The following is a 21809-nucleotide window of genomic DNA, read 5'->3' as shown; positions in this document are numbered from 1 at the left end:
GACACACTGATACATTTACATAAATCTGCTTTCATCAGGGAGAATGAACAAGAGAAGAAAACAAAAGCAAATGAAAGTTCTTCACAGGCTTCTGGTAATTTGGTGGCTTATATTTAGGTTCATTTATGGCAGTGTCTGTCTTTTATCATCAGCGTTATTTACATCTCTTAGGAACTTTGTGTTATGGCTCAGACTTTAAATAAAAAAAATACGATTTCAGTCTTTAGAGCATTTGGGTAATGCGTGTGCTGAGATGAGCCCAGTTGGCAGTGGTCAGGTTTTGTGATATATGTGTGTGTGTGTGTGTGTGTGTGTGTGTGTGTGTGTGCAGGGCTGGACTGGGAAGCGAAATCGGCCTGGGATTTGACATGGCAACTAGCCCAACTGTTGAGCCAGGGGTGAGCGAGACAAAAGTTGTTGAAGGGGGGGTGGGGTGTTCGCTGCCCTTTTCTGCATATCGCGGCACCGTTTTGTGGTCCGTTCTGCATTACGCGGCGGCTCATTTTTGCTTATCGCGACCCATCGGCCCGCTTGGTTCTCCCGATGGCCAGTCCGCCCCTGATCGGCCCCAAAGTGTGTCGGCCCACCTGGAAAATGCCCGGTATGCCAGATTACCAGTTCAGCCCTGTGTGTGTGTATATAATATGAAATATGGTGGCTCATCAGAACACGGGAAACATCAGCGACATCACAACAGTTGAGACAAAGTAGACCTTCCAGAAACATCAAAACAGTGGGAACAACGAATGACAAGGGAATGGAGGAACAGCAGGGTTTAAATACACAAGGACAGGATGATTACAAACGATAAACAGGTGCGAACAATGACAGACTGGAACATGGTGACGGTGACATGGAAAACACGGGGCAGACAACCAGGGATCGTAACATAACCCCCCTCAAAGGATCGGATTCCAGACGATCCTCACCAAAACAGAACATACACAAAAAAAACTAAATCATCCAAGGAATGAGGGGAGGACTGGCAGACCACGGAGAACACACGGAGAAACCAGACAGTCCAAGGGGGCACAGAGGGCAGATGGGCAGTCCAAGGGGGCACAGAGACAGTCCAAGGGGGTACAGAGGGTAGGCAGGCAGTCCAAGGGGCAGGGACAGGTTCAGGAGGCCTGGGAGGTGGCCACAGGACAGCCATGGAAGGCTCAGGAGGCGGAGCTGAGGGAGGCTCAGGAGGCGGAGCCGAGGAAGGCACAGGAGGTGGAGGCCTGGAAGGCTCTGGAGGTGGAGCTGAGAGAGGTGGTGCCGTAGGAGGCTCTAGAGGCGAGAGACCTGGAAGGCTCTGGAGGCGGAGCCGATGGAGGTGGCGCCATTAGAGGCTCTAGAGACGGAGGCCTGGAAGGCTCTGGAGGCGGAGCTGAGGGAGGTGGCACCGTAGGAGGCTCTAGAGGCGGAGGCCTGGAAGGTTCGAGAGGCGGAGCCCTGGGAGGCTCGGGTAGCTCAAGAGGCAGAGCCCTGGAAGGCTCGAGAGGCGGAGCCCTGGGAGGCTCGAGTGGCGGAGCCCTGGGAGGCTCGGGATACGCTGGCTCTTGGACGGTCATGGCTGCAGTCGCTGTCTCTGGGACGGTCGAGGCTACAGGCGCTGGCTCAGGGATGGTCGAGGCTACAGGCGCTGGCTCAGGGACAGTCGAGGCTACAGGCGCTGGCTCAGGGACGGTCGAGGCTACAGGCGCTGGCTCAGGGACGGTCGAGGCTGCAGGCGCTGGCTCGCTGACGGTAGGGGCTACAGGCACTGGCTCAGGGACGGTAGGGGCTGCAGGCACTGGCCCGCTGACCGTGGCAGGCGTAGGCGCTGGCCCGCTGACCGTGGCAGGCGTAGGCGCTGGCTCGCTGACCGTGGCAGGCGTAGGTGCTGGCTCGATGACCGTGGCAGGCGTAGGCGCTGGCTCGCTGACCGTGACAGTCGTGAACTGGGGAGCGGAAGCCTTTCTTCTCCTCCTCCTCTGGGCGGGCGAAGCTGGCAGCACTGGCTCTTTGACCAAGGCAGGCGTGAAGGGACGAACCATGGGCGAATGGAGGGTTACCACTGTGGGAGGAGAGGCAGGGTTCTCCTCGACGACACCCACAGTGAATGGTGGCGCAGGCCAGCAGAGTCTCCTCAATGTACTCGTGGAGCGTCCAGCCGCGCGTCGCCGGTGGCAACCGCTCCTTGAGCGCACAGTTCAGATTAGCCCGGAAGAACACCACCAGGAAGGAGTCAGGGAAGTCGGTGGCACTCGCAATCGTGAGAAAATCGTGGATGTGTTCTTCAACCGGACGGTTTCCCTGCATCAGGCTGAGCAGACGACAGTTCGCTTGTAGAACCGCTCGATCCATTGGGTCGTTCGTTCTGATATGATTGCAGGATGAGGCAGACAATGGAGTTTGGATCTATGTGCGGGTTTATTGAACAGAGTGAAAATAAACAGACAGGAACAAATGAAACTACCACAATGGGCAAACAGAAACTAAAACACGAAAACATTCACGGGCACACGAACTGGGAAAACACGGCAGGAATGAACACGGGAAGACAGGCACGGGAGCGAACATCAGAACACGGGAAACATCAGCGACATCACAACAGTTGAGACAAAGTAGACCTTCCAGAAACTTCAAAACAGTGGGAACCACGAACGACAAGGGAATGGAGGAACAGCAGGGTTTAAATTGTAGCGAATCAGCTCTATGAAATATTAATAATCAATCATAACTTGTTATAATCGATTATGAATACTTGGATCAGTTAATCGGGTTAACTTGATGTAGCTACATTAACATTACAACCAAATACTCGGTTCATCCCGTGAACACTCAATATTGGTTATTAATTAATTAATTAATAGAAAGGTACATTTCGGGGCATGGGAAATGTCTTTCTTACTAAGTATTAAGAGCAAGTAGTCAAAATCTATGATTAGTGACTTTAGATATGAGCTTGAGACACAGACAACTTTACATGTGACATGAACAAGACTTTATTAACTAGACTAAACATTTAAACTACTCTAACATACATATACATACATTCATACAGTTTACCAAGGGAAAGAGGGCTGAAGCAGAATACAGGAAGGCAAGAAGTTATAGCATTGTTTGAAGTTCAGCAGATCAACAGCCTGAGCAAACCATCATATTAGTTCTGACACGCCCTTTTTAGAAAGGGGTTAAGGATACTTAATGTATCAAATAATGAGACTAAGTTTGATACTTGCATGTCCCATTTGAATTAAACTGTCCTGATGCAATATGTTGATGGCTTGAGTTGATCTTTGATGATGTTGTCTTGATGAGAGAGAGAACCAGTGGGAGTCAGAGACAAGGCCGTAGCCTGGCACACGCTTGGGAGTCCTTGGGGCCTTCTAGTTTGGCATCATTCAGCAAGAGAGTGAGAGAGCACAAGGCTCAGAGGGCAAGAGAGGCAGGAAGCCAGAGGAGCATAAGAGAGCGAAGAGATAAGAGCTAAGAGAGGGAAGTGGGCGCAGTAGTTTTATACCCTTAGAAAACATGTCCCACCTCTCATTGGCTCGACCAATGAGAAGGGTTTGGGTTCCAGGCGGGAATTTGGTTTATTGCTCTTTGTTCTCACATTTCTCATTGCATGAGCAAGAAAGAAACTAGGAAATATACTTGTAATACTAATATGTTGTTGTTATCGACATATCATGTACACAGTCATTTCGATCTTCAAAATACCAAGTTATAGAGAACAAATATGCCACACATATGATTTCGGTTAACCATAGTATGCAAAGTCTGAAACATTAACCCATTAGTTTGCAAGAAAACATAGATCAAGCACATTTAAGGGAAAATGTGAGATGGCACATTAGATACATGTCAATATTTATCACATGGATATATAGAATATATATATAGGATTAACAGGGTTCATTTCTCTTTCTCAGTAAGAGAATGAAGTGAGGGTCAGCACTTCTCTGAACATTCCTTTCTCACATGGTACGGGTTCAGAAGGCGAAGTCACGAGTGTCTCTGGAGTGTCTCTCTGGGTCGTAAAAGCGTCAATAGCGCATTCTACTCCAGACTCGCTGGCCTCCCGGTGATTTAGATGGGGAGAAACAGTGTGGGGGTTTTCTTTAGGACCCCTAGCACACAATGTGTGCCCTGTATTTAGAATTAATGAGTTCATGATTCTCCGTTCATACTCTACAAAATACACAAGGACAGGATGATTACAAACGATAAACAGGTGCGAACAATGACAGACTGGAACATGGTGACGGTGACACGGAAAACACGGGGCAGACAACCAGGGATCGTAACAGTAACACTGTGAAATGTACTCTCAATACAGTCATCATCTTGTAAAATTTTTTTGATTTTATTTCAAATATGAATTTGAGCTGAGTTGAGCTATGTAGGTCAATGGGCATCAATTTCACATCTCATTATAATAATAATAACAGCTAAAGAAATAACTAATAACTGTGCCCCAATGCTCTCTCAAAATTGTTTTATATTATTTACTCAGTCACAGGTAAAGCGCACCTCAAGGGAACTCAACAGTGTGCTCTTTATGACATCACAATAGTGCAATCACTTTTAATGTTCTGATTCTAGAATCTCACACTACTGTATAAATTGAGTGATCTGAGAGTCAGAACTACAGATTGATAGATCATTATTGAATGCTCTGACTGAGTAAAAACAAAGAAGTCTAAAAAGAACATGGGTAGAAAGAAGAAGGCAGCATGCCATCATATTATGTCCATTACAGTATCTGAAATGTTTTTAGTCTGCATCTCTACACCTTATTTTCCTCTGCACTGATGCTCTTCATCTTAGGCCCTGCTTAAACGTACTAGTAATATGTGTTTTGGGTGAGTCAAAACGGGATGACGCTAAAGACAGGTGTAAATGGGATACAATATGGTTTGAGAGGTGTCCTCTTCAGCCACATTCGGAGGTGTTTGAAAGTGGTCAAAAACACATCTGACCACATTGGGCTAGTAGTGTAAACGCTCATCTGTTTTAATGCGTTCAAACAGAACCGAATCGCTGCCTACACACCTGCCAATCAACCGCTGCACCATATAATTTGAAACTAGTTTTAAACTTCGCTTAAAATGTTTTGTGGCAAATTCTTTTTCTTCTGCTAAATTTTTGCACTTTATCATCGTTCTGTGAAACATTGACAAGGTGACAGATGCATGTCATCATGAAATCAGACAACCTTCTCTCAAAATTCCAACACAAATGGTCAAACTAGATGCACTGAGATGCATATTATGACCAGGTGTAAACTGTGGTAAAAGTTTTCTATTTGGCAAGTCCATGAAACTCCATGATGAGCCTTCTGCTCACTAAGGTCCAAGACATTTTTTAGATTGACAAAAATTTGGAAGGCCATCTCTCATTTAGATACAGCTTATACTGTGGAGAGCCCACATTTTCCAACAACATTGGCTTGCGGCCTGTTTACCGTTTTATCATCCTCCAGGAAAAAATGTATCTGATCAACAGAAATAGTGATAAACAATTATTCTGCCAAGTAATATACTGTAGTTAATTATCCTAACTGTAGACTGTTTATGGCTGCCAAGCAACTTGGTGCATTAATCAATAATTCAATTGATGTGAAGTCACAGGTGTGTTTATATTACAGCTGGAAATATCCATTTTATTAAAATTTTTAATAAAAAGTCATTTTCTAAAGAGTAAAGCACCAGGCAATTTATAGATTGAACACTATTTCACCACTGTAAAAAGTACCAGCTGTGGTATGTGAAATGTGTCTACATTTAAAATTCACTGTGATTAACCCACCATCAACCCTTAATCATCTCTCTCTCTCTCTAATTCTCACAACACTTTTACCCAACATTAGCAGCACAGACTGTCCATGAATGTCCCCAATGATGGAGTTGTGTAGAGCTTGAGCTGTTGTGTTCACTTGTGCCCTGTAGAATTGCATCAAACATTAAGGCAATCATCCAGCAACTGTTTGAAAGCACTGAGACCATAAGGAACAGGACAGAAGAACATAAGTATGTTCTGCAGGATACTGTGAATATTGAAGTAATCTAACCACCCTGTAGAAAAATAAACAAGACAAAGAAGTTGATGGTCGATTTCATGCATAGCAGGGAACCCTTGAGACCAGTCGTCAAATAGACACATGTGTCAACATCTGCCTGGGGTGATCTGAACACAATTCAACAGTGCTAAAAGCAGGTGTAACAAAGTTCAAAACATCTTGTAATCTCAAACCACTTTCAGAGATGTTCATGGATACCTATGGCCATATTTGTAGTGTAAACTATAATGCATCTTGAAGCATCCCACAAAATATGCAATCATTGTGGAAAAACAAGGGTTTTTTTAGATTAAATGTGTTATGTCTTCACCACTAGCTTCACCAAATATCACTGGTTTCAGGCCAATTAAAAAAAAACTTGTTGGTCATCCATTGTTTGAACAAACTGATAGTCCCGACCCCCTTGGTTACCACTTCTTGCTCTGACAGGCTTTGCAGGACTTCCCATATGAATGAATGGGAGATAGCCATGAACATACTGGCCAAATATTCTCATATCTATATGGCATATTTATATGTAGCATATTTATCTGACATTTGTTTATAAAAGAAATTGCTAAAGTACACAGTAATTTGATTTAAAACTGTGGAGATTGTGAATCAGAGATGAGGAAATTGATTATTACAATCACTTGAAAAGATTCAATTGTCATTTGATGGTGATTACACACCTGATAACTTTAATGTAAGTGAATAGAACGGCTCATAATGCCTCATAACACACTCAGTATGTTGCTATGTACTCTTCATTTACTATCGCCTTTACAAAGACCAGAATCGATACATAAATTAATAACTGAGGTGCACTTAGTAACTTTTGTCTTTGAATCATCTTGGACTTACACTGACACCTGGCGGCTTGGATGCAGCATCATTTAAAATCAATAGGGTAACCCTTTAGAATACTTTTCCTTAATTAATGGGTAACTACACAGGAACAAATGAGTAGCAAAACATTAACATTTTAGTTACTACTATTAACTAACAAGAAACTGTGATTAACTAATTAGTAAGTAATAGCACACAAATGAATGCACTTAGATAATCAACAATAAATACTATTTTTCATAAATACTAAATAACTATACTCTGTCATATTTAATGATACATTAATCAAGAATTAATTCAGGACAAAAGATTAGCATTTAATGATTAATCACTACTGTTAACTAATACACAAGATTGTCTACCTAATCAATAATTTCTAGCAGAATTATGATTGGGGTTAGCTTTTAATAACTAGTAAATACTGTTATGCCTTCTATAGAGAACTATTTACTATGGGGTCATTTTAAATACATCAGAGCTTTAGTCGAGACTCGTGCTGGAGTCTATATATACAGCAAGTCAGATCTGTTTACCTTAATTTAACTTGTGGATTTATTAACATATGAACTTGTGAAGTTTATTAACTGTTAATAAACAGGTTATGGCCCTGTTGATTATTATTAGTATTACTACATACTGTAAATTTAAGTAAAGATAAGACAGCCAAGGTGTTACCACTGGAGGGACAAGGAGGAACACTGGACCAAAAGGACTCATCAGCCATTATTACCACAAAAGCCATATACTAAATTGAAGCCTACAGTGATTTATTTTCAGATTTGTTTCCCCCTTCAGGGAGTGGGGGTAGAGTCTTTATGATGTCACCAATTTCAGCAATGGAAGGACTAAATTTAAATGATTATATTCTATTTATTGACAAAAATAAAGTACATCTTTACAGAATTAGGACAGTATCCCTCTTGTGCTCTTTAACCAGAAATTAATTTAAAGGAATAATCCCTCTAAATTACTACATTACCTTGTAGAATATCATTACTAGCCATCTTACCTCACAGAAATATATGGTTCTTTTGGATAGCTCTCTTAACTATTACAAATGTGTATGCAGTTACTGTATGTTTTGGGGTTATATTGCTATTAAAAACTACTTTGAAAATCATGGTAGCCCACTTGTAATGACTTTACTGTTTCTTCATCCTTCTAAAGGTGTTATTGACCATTTGTATCAGTATTCTAAAGTAAAGATCACGCTAACCCATTAGTAATGACTAAAGTGTTACTACATCTTTCTGAAGGTTTTATTGACCATTTGGAACAATATTCTAAAGTGAAGATCACAGTAATCCGCTAGTAATGACTAAAGTGTTACTTCATCCTTCTAAAGGTGTTATTGACCATTTGTATTAGTATTCTAAAGTAAAGATCACGGTAACCCATTAGTAATGACTGACGTGTTACTACATCTTTCTAAAGGTTTTATTGACTATTTGGAACAGTATTCTAAAGTGAAGATCACGGTAATCCGCTAGTAATGACTAAAGTGTTACTAATTATTAATATAAAATAATTGTCTACAGTCAGTGCGCTGATCTTCAAAGGTCACTGGACAATGACGCTTCTCCGAGGCTGATTCCATCTGTCTGTATACTTCCTCTAAAATGCCTATTTTTGATCTGAACAGAACTAAAAATGCTTAACTGCATGTCTGTGTTCATCACAGTGCATGTTTAGGCGGAGCGGCATGAGTTCGGATCAACACAGAAGAAGCGTTGCTCGTTCTTTTCCTTGCTTCAGCCCTTCCCGCCTCCTTAGCTCCAGCATCCTGTATCGTTAATGCTGATTGGATTAGAGGCTTGATGGACATATAGTTTTACGCTTTTGATTATTTTTTTCAACTAGATTTGTTAAGTTATTCAAAAATACATAAAACTGCTAAATATAAAATGACTATAATACACCTACTCTGTGATAAACATATTCAAACATACTCTATGACTCAAACATTTATTGTAAAAAGGTTTTTATTTAAAAAATATTTTTGAAAACTTTAAACTAGATTTTTTTAAAGATTTTTCTATATTTACATTTATGCATTTGGCAGACGCTTTTATCCAAAGCGACTTACAGAGCCCTTATTACAGGGACAATCCCCCCCGGAGCAACCTGGAGTTAAGTGCCTTGCTCAAGGACAATGGTGGTGGCCGTGGGGTTCGAACCAGTGTCCTTCTGATTACCAGATTACCAGTTATGTGCTTAGACCACTATACCACCACCACTCTGGTTGGCTATATAACATCTCTAACACCCTTATTTGTCATTTACGCATATCAAATTAGTAGTTATTTTAAATAAGCCATAGTTAGTTCTCAATGAGGCAAATAAAATTCAGTATTTATTGATTAGCTAATAGTAAACTACCACAGTCATCGGTTTGTAATTACTTACTGATTAGTTAATCATGTTTCCATATTAGTTAATAGTAGTGTTAATGTACTACTAATTTGTCCTGCATTAATCCTGTATAGTTATCTATTAATGAAGGAACAGTATTCTAAGTACCTCGAGTCACTATTACAAGTGACCCAGCATACATTTTTTTTTATTTTAATTTCTATTAAATTCGGCATAAAGCTACACAAACACACATTACTCCCATAGACTCTTGTTGGAAAAAACAAATGCTTGACAGAGAAATGGCGGATGGCAACAGCCACTAAGATAGGATTGGTAAGAAATGCTTTTAAAGGCAGGGCTCAGTGAAGGGTCAATTCACACCATGTTTCAACAAACAGATTACTATTATGTTACCCTTTTAGGTGAAATCAACCTAAGAATGGATTTCTTACTTTTGACTCTGAATATTAAGCTGGGATACGAGAAATTATTTGAACATAGGAAAAACAGTGGTGGTATCAGATGGTAATTATACTTTGTTATACAGTATCCCAGGATACTGAATGAAAAACCATGAAACACAAATTTAACAGGCTACAATTAAATAAGGGAAGCAATGTTAGCTGCTGTATTGCAAACTAATAACAAAATAGAGAACTTGCCCATTTCAATGGAAAATTATGGGTTAAATACAAAAACGTTACTTCTATCGTTCCTCGGTTTTTGTATAACTAAAAACATATTCACTTCCAGAAGACTTGTCTGCTAGACTTCCACTGTAAGTGCATTCATCTAAATGCATTTTCCCATTCACTTTTACAAACTGAAGGACAAGTTTAGGTCAAGGCTGGTTTATATTGGCTAGTGCTAGTTTGGTGCTGGTCTAGCTGGTGGACCAGCTTAGCCATTATTTTCACTAAGAAACCTAGTTGATGAAGTTGGTTGACCAGCATGGTCTTATTGATACAGCTGGTAAGGCTAGTTTAAAAGCCTGGTGGGTACACCAGCATACCAGCATCCCATGCTGGTGAACAAGTACCAAAAACATAACATAAGCTGGTGACCAGCAATGCTGGTCTTTTTAGCAAGGAGGAGGATGACAAGGGCTGAAAGCCGCATTTGTTATCAGATCTCTGTGGGTCAAACTCTTTTTTGGTTTGCTAGCTGGTTGGTGGAATTGCTCCACAGTGCAGCAAAAAGGACAGTGTTTCAAGCACAATGATGTGGAATAAATCAATTTGATTTTTTGCTGCTACTTTCCAATGTCTTCCTATTGTCTAGCTGAGTTAGGTCTTCTCCAGCTGGAATGTGGCTCATCTATAAATGATAATGAGACTCAGTGGGCATGAAACACACAGAGAAGGAGTCAAATACATTCAAACTGACCTTCTCTGATACCTTCTGCTGCTGCCAATGTTTCTGTCAGCACATTTTGCTTGGCTGCGAAGTGTTACGCTGCATTTTCAGAGGAGTCAAATCCCCCCTGTATTCTGGCAGCTTGTCTGGATTTCAGCCGAAATACCGCCTAATGGCCCAAACTGTAAAAAGACGCCCCCTACTCATAACACAGCTCTTAAACTAATTACTGGAGAGGTTTTGCTTCAGAATGCCTCTGCAGAAGAGCACAGCTCTCAGAAAACATGCTCGAGTAGGAGGAGAGCTTCACATGATGGTAGGGTTTGGCAATATGGCTACAAAAATTACACTCAACAATTTTTCAGTTTATTGACAGTATTCAATATACTGTACATCTCGGTAATTAAGTTTATGTCTAAATCACAACTTTTGGCAGTTTAATAATCACATATGACCATGTAACAGGGAGGAGGGCGGGGCCGGAACCTGATTCCGCACACCCGCCCCTAATCAGGCTAATCAAGCCTCAGAGAGGGATAAAGGCCGACTGGAAGCTGCAGTGTCCGACACCTGTGTGTGTATTTGTCTTTTTGATTAGTTCTTCATTAAACTATTATTTACATAGTCAAGCCGGTTCTCGCCCCCTCCTTTGTATTAACCCCTTTACACTGGTGCGGAAACCCGAGAAGGAGGCGGCAAGAACCTCAGCAAAACCACCATGATTATATAATGAACATTCTATATTTCCACTTGTAATGATTACCTTGTCTTGTTTCACCGTTGCCCTTTGTTTATAATTTGTCACTTTTGTAATTCCTTAGTTTTCACTTTTGTCCCTTGTGTAGCTCCATAGTCTCCCTGTTAGCGTTCGTGTTCTCCGTTCATTGTTTTCACCTGCCCTCTTTAATTTGCCATTGGTTTTTGTTCATCACCTTGTTACCTTGTTTGAGTTCTGTTTGTTCATTGGCCCCTTTTTCCCTTGTTCATGTATTTAAACCCTGTCTGTTTGTTCAGTCTCTGTCGGTCGTTGTTTGTTTATGGATGTATTTGTTAGCTCCCTGGTTCCAGCCCGAGTTCCCTGTGACTACTCTCTTGTTCGTGGTTCCTGTTCCCCCTGTTGATGTCCCCGTGTCCTTCCAAGGTTCTGTCTCTGTTTTCCCATTGTGGACCTTTCTTTTGTTCCCGTGTTTTGTTTATTTATTGTTTCAATAAAGCCACGTTTGGATCCTACCTTCTGTCTGCCTTCTCCTGATTACCCACATCGTGACACCACTAGCCCTATATGAAGTTGGCTTTGTCTGCCCTCAACAAATAAAAGTCAGATAAACAGATGTCTACCTGTATGTTTCATATTTTAGACACCACATAGGTCAATGTGAAGGGCTAGCCTAGCCCCATAAAAATAAGAAATCAAGGACTGTTATTATTGTTATCTGCATCTGCAGACTATAAATCTGTGGTTATTGATGCGTTAATCTCACTAGCATTATTATCCGGTTGTATTTTTTTAGAACTGATTCAACATTGGACCACCTTCAGTCAAAAACTCACAATGAGAAAACAACAAAATACATCCTACAAGCTCAGGAGTTTTTGCTGATGTCCTCAATTTGAATGTGTTTATCATTGGTATTGTGGATCATTTAAAAAACTTTACTCTTCAAGGTCTAAATAGGACAACACTGCTAAGAAACACGCTCCCTTTGAACACTCGAAGAGAAGTAGTAGCAAAAAAATGCAATTCTTGAGTCAATTCTCTGATGCTAGCAGTGTCTGAGCTAAAACAAAAGCAGAAGGTTTCCTAAAACAGATCAGAGGGGCTGTTGAATTATTCAGCTCACACTAACGAAGAATTAAACTAATCTATCTGCCAGTGACAGACGCAGTTTTCTGTGGTGCTGCGGGCGGGTGACACACAGCATGTGGTGGTGAAGCTGAAGGGTTAGCATGAGTCGCTAATCAAAAATGAAATGCTCACTTAATATGTGAGAACTTGTGAGTGAACTTGACAAGAGATCAAATTTTTATGACCAGGTTTGTGTTACTCTTAGTGTTCCTACACAAAGATGAAAAAAGCTTAAACCTGCCTAACTGTGTTACAACTCTTTGTATAATCTTATTTTAAATAAAAATGGTTTCTTCTTCCATCTCTTGAGCTGCTGAACTACAGTACTGTCTGTTTCTGTCTGAGTTTGACCTGATCAATGGAAACATCAGAGCATTCTGGGAGGAGAATCACTGACTGTGTGGCTTTATACACATTTCACCATCACAGTGGTCAGACTCTGAAAGAGACAGCATTATGCCCCATTTTTCTCCAAGATGTATGAGGGAATCAATGTCAGATGGTCAAATGACTGATAGTGTGTTCTTTTCATGTCACAACCTTCACATTTGAAATGTGGTACTCTACCTTTTGTTGAACAGCTCAGGATGTTGGCTCTTGGCATCTCTGTCATAAACGAAGTGCTCTTGGGAGATGGAGATGATGTTGTCAAGGCTGCCGTTCTTACTGATGGTGACGACAGGATATCCCATCTGCAGAGTCCAGTGGTCCATTAGCACCGTGATGTTGATATCCTTCCCCTCCCTCTGCATGACCTGTGACACATTTGGGAACTGGGCTTGTATGAGGTGAATTTTGATTTGTGTCGTCCAGTCATTATAAAATCAAGCATAATATGCAGAAAACCACACATAAAACACATCTAAGATAGACTTCTCTCATTTGCCGATGACTCACGGTTTGCTTATGTGTAAATATAGTTGAAGAAGCTCTGCTGAATGTTCCTACAATACATTATGAATCTTTTTCTGTAGGATGGCTTTAGAGGAGCTGCTGTATTTTTGCAGTGTCAGAAATAATTAAAGGAAGTGAAGGCCGTTCCAGCGATGGGTCATGAATTTGACAAAGGGCTTTGAGTGTCTTACACACAAACATACACTGAGTGGATACAGTGCTCCTGATAAGAACACTTCACATAAATTCACCTTTAAATCCTTTCTCCTCTGAAAAGGACACTGAAGCACATCAGCCGGCATTAAAGAGAGTGATGCAAATGACAAAACGCTTCATATGATAGTGAAAGCTGCTAAATGTCCTGCTGTTCCTTTACAAAGTATTCGTTTGAGATGCTAGTGAAAGTAATCTCGTTAAAGACACTTTTAGAGACTTCCTGAAAGTCATGTGAATTTAAAAAACTCATCCCTGTGCTGTGAGCTGATGACTTGAACACCAACACTCAATTTCACTCTGATTATGACTGTTGACTACAAATAGTTGCTTTTTGACTCTCTTCTCACTTTTTCTCAGACTTATATCTCCATTTTAGCTTTATTATGTCCTCATCTTTCTCCTTAAATCTTAATTTTAAGAGTAGAACTGTTGGAATTGATGCGTGCGATTTATTAAAAAAAAGTTTAACTTTAATTTGTTATTAATCACGATTAGCGCATTGACCGTTAATACAATATAAACACTAGTGTGAAGGGTGGAACCTTTGTACTGTGTCCACCTGAAGTTATTACTCTGATTCACACCACAGAGCCAGAGCCCTTCTACCAAGAGGAGCCTAAAAGATTAGCATATAACAGCATTACGTGGCGGTCCCATAGATACTATATGGGCGGTACTGTTGTAACATGCTACTTGGCTATTATACTCTCTCCTATGCTAGAGACAAAGAGGTTGTTAAATAAAAGAAACTGATAGTGTTTCCCAGTCAGCGATAAAATGATGGAGCAAGGCACTTTTAGTGCTATTTGATGTACAAAACAAACACAGATGGGACTTGTGTTAGAGATTAAGTATTTTTCAGCCTTGTCTGTTAGTTTGCAAGCACTTTTCATGGTGAGTTCAAGCAGCGCTGGCGCTCTGACGCAAATCATGAATGCAGCTTCACGATTGCTGTAACACAGTGGATTGCCACAGTCTACTGGAAGATTAATATTGTGGAGGATGAGTATTTAAGAGATGTAATGCCATTGCAAAATAAATATGCAACTACTGTGGAGACTAGTTCTTTCAATTAGTCAAACTTTCACTTAGACTTTGGGAAATGTTTAATGTAAGATGAATTGTTGCTATATTAGTGCATTTCTCTCTTTATATTTTGGAAGGCTTTGTTTGGAAAATGTTAAAAAAGCATTATATTGATACATATTGTTTTGTTTTCTTCCCTTAAATGGAAATAAATGAATTCTAACAAGTATATAAAGAGTCAAATTTTGATTAATCGCAATAAACAAAAAAAAAATGATGTGATTAATTGGGATTAAAAAAAATGTCATCGACTGCCAGTACTACTTAAGAGACTAATGGGAGAATTCACAAAGAATGATTTGCGTGCGGTCAAAGCGTGGTAATTTGCACATACATTTTATGCTGATTTAGCACCTGATTAACTAAAGGAATTATGGAGATTAGGCAATGGCACAAAATTTGTGCTGAACATAATTTTTAAATGCAATTCTGACCTGGTGGGCCAATTCTGAGTGCTATATAGAGGAGGATGCAAAAGACCACTGTGACCTGACAGACTGAACACTATTACTCACTACTGTGGTCTAGACACCCGAGTCATCTCTTTAACATACCGAATGTGCACTTCAATATACCGCACATCTAGATATAGTCAGGTTACTACTCTCTTCTCCATTATTTGATTATTATTTGGTGAATAACTGCTGATACTATTGATAGAAAATGTACACAAACATCTATTTTAAATCAAATTCATTTCACCGCCTGCTTTCATCTGGTGGTAATAGTACGATATAAATTGTGGCGGGCAATATTTATGAATGAAACGCAAACTATAATAAGCCCAATTTGCATAGAAAGGAGGCGTGTTTACATGAGAAGGAATGACAATTACTTAATTTTAATACTCAACACAATTTCAACACTGATAGCGTAAGACAATCAAGCACAATCAACTGCAAAATCAAACTATTTCCTGATGCAGTATTATCATAAAACCTTTCCGTGTTGATGCGAGTTGATGTCAATTGGCATTAATTCATGGTGTTTATGTATGGTTATATAATGACATTTGACCTATATACAGCACAGTGTTAGAATGTTTAAGTGCTCTGGGATGCACTGAGGGAATTTAAGTAGGTTGTACACAATCAGTTTCAGTCACTGACCCCAGTGATGATGCCCTTCTGAGAATAAAGGTCTTACACACAGATGATAGTGAGCACAACAAGAGCTGTATGTGTCAAATCTCACCTCAGACAGTTTGTTCCACAAGTCATCTCTCGCTGCATTCCCGTACATGTGTGTCATCAAGTAATCCTTCAAAGAGACAGAGATGCAAATACATTACCATGCAAAAAAACAAGAAATACGCATTACAAATTTTGTATTACATTTTTTTAAAGTTCAAACATTGGAAAATAAACCAACAGGCTTTTGAAAACTCCTCGGGAATTGTTAACTCCGGTGGCCGAATAAATTCGAACAACAACATTACTAATCCTCTCAATTCAAAGTCTAATATACAATATGCAAATGAACAGCAGCAGTTTGGGTGTGATTGGCTGTCAGATTAAGGAAGGAGGCTAATTAGAGGCTGATTATAATGTTCAATTTAATGCTGCATTGACATCTCACAGAGTAAGATACAAATCCACAACAGCATTTCCCTTTTAGGTGACACTTATTTTAGCATTTGCTTCATGAATTGTAACTCTAATGGGGCATTTGTTTCAGTGTAGACCAGACTCATCTGGAGAAAGAGGGTGTGGTGAAAGTGACTAACACCTTATATCGAGGTGTGCATATTTATTAGGCAGCTTCAATTACCATTCAATGCCATTAGTAAAATTGGCCAAAAAAAGAGATTTAACTGGCACTGAAATTTTTTTTAAAAATGCCTTTCAGATGGATGCAACACTCTTGAAATAGCTAAGCTACTGGACAATCAAACATTTTGTTGTGAATAGTCAACTGGGGCGCAAAAAACGCATGGAAATGTGTAAATTGACTGCAAAAGACTTGAGAATTCAATGTGAATCTACCAGGAACCCATTATCCTCCAGTGTCATCATATTCCAGAACTGCAACCTACCTGGAGTGTCCAGAAGTACAAGGTGGCAAGTGCTCAGAGATATGGCCTAGGTCTAGAAAGCTGAAACATGACCACCACTGAATATATTCAAAAGTTGAATCGTCAAGATTGGTCAAAGAAATACATGAAGACAGATTTTTCATGAAGGTTTTATGAACATGATATGAGAGCGACTCTTGATGGACCAGATGGATGGGCCCGTGGCTGGATCACTAATGGACACAGGGCACAACTTCGAGTAATGCACCAGCAAGGTGGAGGAGGGGTACTAGTATGGGCTGCTATCATTAAGGATGAGGTAGTTGGACCTTTTTGAGTTGAAGATGCACTGAAACTCAACTCCCAAACCTACTGCCAGTTTCTGGAAAGTGCTTTCTTCAAGCAGTGGTACAGGAAGAAGTCCTCATCATTCAAGGACATGATTTTTATGCAGGACAATGCTCCATCATATGCACTCTACTACTTGGCTAGCCAGCAAGAGCCTCAAAGATGCATAAAATAATGACTTGGCCCCCTTCCTCACCTGACTTAAATCCTATTGAGAACTTGTGGGCCAATCTCTCAAACGAGAGATTTATGGCAGTTATTGTAAAGAAGGGTAGCTACATAGGTCACTGAATAGTTTTGAAATGCCAAAAATGTTACATAATTGTCATAATTGTGCACATTAATAGTTTCATTGTTTAATAGCCTAATACTTTTGCACACATATATTCCCCTGAAAAAGACAAAACTCACTTTTCCTTTGCTAAAAATTCAGGTTTGAGGTTCAATAACATTCTGGATTGACTGAGAGCATTGTGTTTGTTCAACAATAAAATGAATCCCAAGTAATACAATTTGCCTAATAATTATGCATGCAGTGTACACTTTTCTGTTATTATTCATTTTTGAAATTTTACCATTTAGACAATAAGTATGAACGGTCATGAAATTGGGTTTTATAGTGTTGATTGTAAAATGCAATTAAAAGATATAGCATTTGGATCCATGGTCCCCAAAGTGGACTTTTATTAATCAAAGTGTCCAAAAACATCTCCAAGCAAGTTTTATTGAACACTAAAACCAAATAAATGAAAACTCTGAATACAAAAGTAATATACATATATATGTTTCAAATTATGTCAACTAAGCCCAAATGGATATTCAGATAACTTTGGCGTCTTATTTCATCACTTAAAATCAGTCTATATATGTGCACTCTGTGCATGTTTACATCACGTGGGACATGGGGACACTCCAAATATGGAATCTAACGCTCTCTAGACAGCCAATGAAGGTGATCTGACACATCTGTGATGTGAAGGATTGTGTTTCAGTGAATCAATTCCAGAGAAACCGTCGCCATAGAGATGCCATTAGCGATAGCCTCCATAGCTTGTTATGACACTATTTAGCTAATATTTCAGGATCAACTCATCATTACATTATGTTGAGTGTGGGCTTGTTTTATCCAGAGCCGTCAGCTGTAAGTTTTTATATCATTTTTATATCATGTTCATTTTTCATGAGGTTATAAACCAAAATGTGATGATGATTCTGGTTTCTCTGTTTATCATACAGTACATGTGCATTTAACACGTTTATACTCAAAGTAGTTTGATCTCTGAGTGAAGCAAATCTGCTTGTTATATTTTACTAATCAAGACCATTCCAAAGATATTTGACACATCTTTTGATCTTTTACTGGTTCTAAATATGATTGTTGTTATCGCAAATTTGTGAATTATGAAAATGGAACAGTTCTACTTCCAGCAAATGTAAAAGTTTATATATATATATATATATATATATATATATATATATATATATATATATATATATATATATATATATATATATATGTACACAAAAAAAAAAATCACGTGCGTAAAAAAAATATATATTCACAAAAAGCTATTCACATGCGCAAAATAAAACTATCCATACGTAAAATACATTTTACAAATGCAAAACATACTTCATAGATATACAACTAGTTGCAAAAAGTTTCGAATGTTTCAAATGTACGAGTGTATCCATGAATCTGAATGTGCAAATCGTCATTCACGTGTGAATCCCCTCGGATTTTTGTCTGTGCGTTTTTGAGACTTTCCTGGCAGAGATCTCTTCCCATGTGGGCCTGTCATACTCTTTAGCCAATCAGATGCGAGCTTAACCAATCATATCATAAACCACTGATTCTGCGCAACTCTTAGATCGGCCATAGGTCTTTAGGGTGGGCTGTACAGTTGACACTAACAAAAATTATCATGGTATTAGCCAGTTATATGTATTTTTTTTAAATGTTTTTATTTATTTATTTATTGTAAATGGTACCATGGAAATACCAGTGTATTCTTTAAAGCATCTTGGAGTACCAGGCAAATATCATGGTACATGAATCATTTATTATCTTGGTATATTCCACCGGTATCTAATTATATTTCTTTCTTGTACATTGTCAAGTTAGCAGCTGACAGGTTGTGGTCCAAAACCCCGTAAGAGAATTTGCATTTTTGAGCCAAAGTTTCCCTCTGGATTTTCAAATGGCAGTTTTGGATTTATGGTTAAAAGATACTTGAATGCTTTGTTCTACAACACAGGTTAGTTAGGGTTGGGGGTGATTAGAGTTAGGTTCCAATAAAAAAATCTTGATAATATTTATTAAATATTTAATCTTGAAACAGGTTAAATTTCACCCAAACACAATAGGACTTGTGGTATGTGTAGTCCTTATTTAGCATCAACAGACATTTTTCAATGAACAGCTCTTTTGTTTACATCACAGACCAGACAAAAACAGCTTGTACCATGAATAAAATAAATGAAGACACTTTCAAAATGAAAGTTCCCAATTGGGGACATAAATAAAGTATGAACATTAGCGCAGCTGAAGACACACTGTTAACATGTGATATGCTACTTGCTAATGCTAGTTAATGCCATGTGGTAGTTATGTTATGGAGGAGGGACATCCATATTCTAGAATGCAGTTTTTTGGACCAAAATGTTTATAGTACATGATGAGTCATCTCAACACCTCAACATATCAACATATACTCAATCAGTGGCAGGAGTTTTGGATGGCACTACTTGTTTCCCCAAAACCAATGGCAGATTTCAGAAAACCTTTTTATTATTATAATTATTATTCATTTGGGATGCTAGTGGTAGATTTTACACATTTCACCTTTATTTTAGAATAGTATATTTAGCAGTTAGAAATGCTTAGGAGAGTCAGTGGCAGAATGAAATACTTCATCTCATCTGCATAAATTTGCATAGCAGTGAGGGAGCACACAGAGCCATTTTATGTTTGTGTTGACATTTTCCAGTCTGCTTGGCTGGAGTTTGTATTATAATGAGGGTGTAACTGTTCAACTCTTTAGAGACCTAAAGCTCTTTTCAAATACAGAAATAAAATAAGGAGAGGATTTCATCAAAATTCAATCAGAACCATTACTTAATCAGAAATGACAAACAGATTTGGATGCAAATGACATACAAATGGAACAAAAAGACTGATCGTTTTCGATATGTTAGTGCCTTTAAGCTAAAATGCAAGTTTTCTACTAGCACTTTCACAACAACAGTCAAAGCAGATCATAAATAATTCATTATTCATCCTCCAAAATGAGTTCCCTCATAAGCGATTTAAGGAGAAATATGTGTACAAACTTTATTCAGATTAAAGTAATTTTGATGCAATGGAGGTAGTTTGTATGGTAAAGGTATTGTGTTTACCTGCTCTTTCCATCAATCATGGGGATAGATAGATAGACAGATAGACAGACAGACAGACAGATAGATTCTATGCTTCTTTGTCTTTGGCACCTGAGCCTGTTGGGAGACTGCAGTGACAAAAGTTAGTTTGAGCTGCCTAGGCAATAGAAAGCAAAGCAGCTCACTCTGTTTTGGAACAGAACTATAGATCCATAAAAAGAACAGTGAGACAGAAGCTGCCAAACGCAGTGATATTGAGGCAGAAAAGCCAAACTAGAGGATACTGCTGGGAAACCGAATAAGAAAAGGAAGATGGCAAAATGAATCTCAGACACACTCCTCTTGGTCTTTCAGACTGTTGGGAAATTGAAAGGAGGAGTATCTGGATATTTCATCTGTGTTCACAACAAATTACTGGCCCACAAAAGGTGCAGGGACCTCATGGGCTGACAGACACCTGCTTGGCACTGACAAATACAAATACGAGGCACTCAATCCACAGTAGAAGCTTCCTGCAGCTTCACATCACATTCAGAGAATGAAGATGAAGTTTATTTATCCAGGGCAACAGTGCACTTGTCCTATGATATTCATAGGTCAACCATTTCACATTTCCAGCAGGAATGAATATGTCCTACATTTAATTTCATGATACATGTAAAAGTGTGTTTGAAAGTGATGATCAGTGTGTGTAAATGTAAGTACAGTGAAATTCTAGCGGGAAGACACACAGCTGTACATCATCACACCATTAGTTAGGTAACTCCTAGCCAATCATGTATCAGCCAAGTCTGCTTACAATCTATCACATTGCTGTTTCAGTGTGCCAACACAGCTACCTCCTCCACCCAACCGTCACCTGTTCAGTCCCGTCCTGCATGGCGGTACGCTCCTCGCCCCTGCCTCCTATCTCTGACGGTTCCGAGTACAATCTCTTCGGACTACCAGACGGGGCTTACGCCAGAGATAAATTTCATTGCTGTTTCATATTCATCAAATAAATGTCATCTTAACTTTACTAAAATCTGTGAGTCATTCTGATAGAAATGAGACTGAAAAACTTTATCATAACAGCCTCACCTCCAGTCAGCTGTATAAGCTGTCAAACCCATTCACACTCATTTATGACTCCCACTCATCTGTAATAAAAGACATCCATCCATCTGTCTTCACCAAAAAAATCCCTTCTAATATATGCCCTTGTACTCACACAGACTGAACTGATAGATGTGACGCAGGACAAGCTTCAAAAACAATTCTTCTGGAGCAGATGGTCATGTGACAATAAACAAAAAGCACAACAGAGTCTTCAAGCTGATACTGCAACCCTGAACCATCCACCTACTGACATCAAAACATCTCCACAATGTTACACATACAGTATGTGCTTTAATGAAGCTGTTTGAGTCGCCTGATGTGTTTCATAATAGCAC

At 39.4% G+C, this 21809-nt stretch overlaps 1 protein-coding gene across 1 annotated transcript in view; it reads right to left on the bottom strand.

Moving 5' to 3' along the window:
- LOC127637424 (thyrotropin-releasing hormone-degrading ectoenzyme-like) overlaps positions 1-21809 on the bottom strand; it is a 146053-nt gene that overhangs the window by 36249 nt on the left and 87995 nt on the right. The window contains exons 8-9 of the mRNA XM_052118466.1: positions 15831-15896; positions 13008-13195 (exon numbers count right to left, since the gene is read on the bottom strand). Coding sequence (XP_051974426.1) covers positions 13008-13195; positions 15831-15896 — 254 coding nt within the window. The remainder of the gene's footprint in view (positions 1-13007; positions 13196-15830; positions 15897-21809) is intronic.

The sequence above is a fragment of the Xyrauchen texanus genome, chromosome 45 (assembly GCF_025860055.1).
Source record: "Xyrauchen texanus isolate HMW12.3.18 chromosome 45, RBS_HiC_50CHRs, whole genome shotgun sequence".
NCBI classification, from domain to species: Eukaryota; Metazoa; Chordata; class Actinopteri; order Cypriniformes; family Catostomidae; genus Xyrauchen; species Xyrauchen texanus.
The sequence above is the reverse complement of the archived record's forward strand: the minus strand, read 5'-3'. Positions and strand labels throughout refer to the sequence as shown.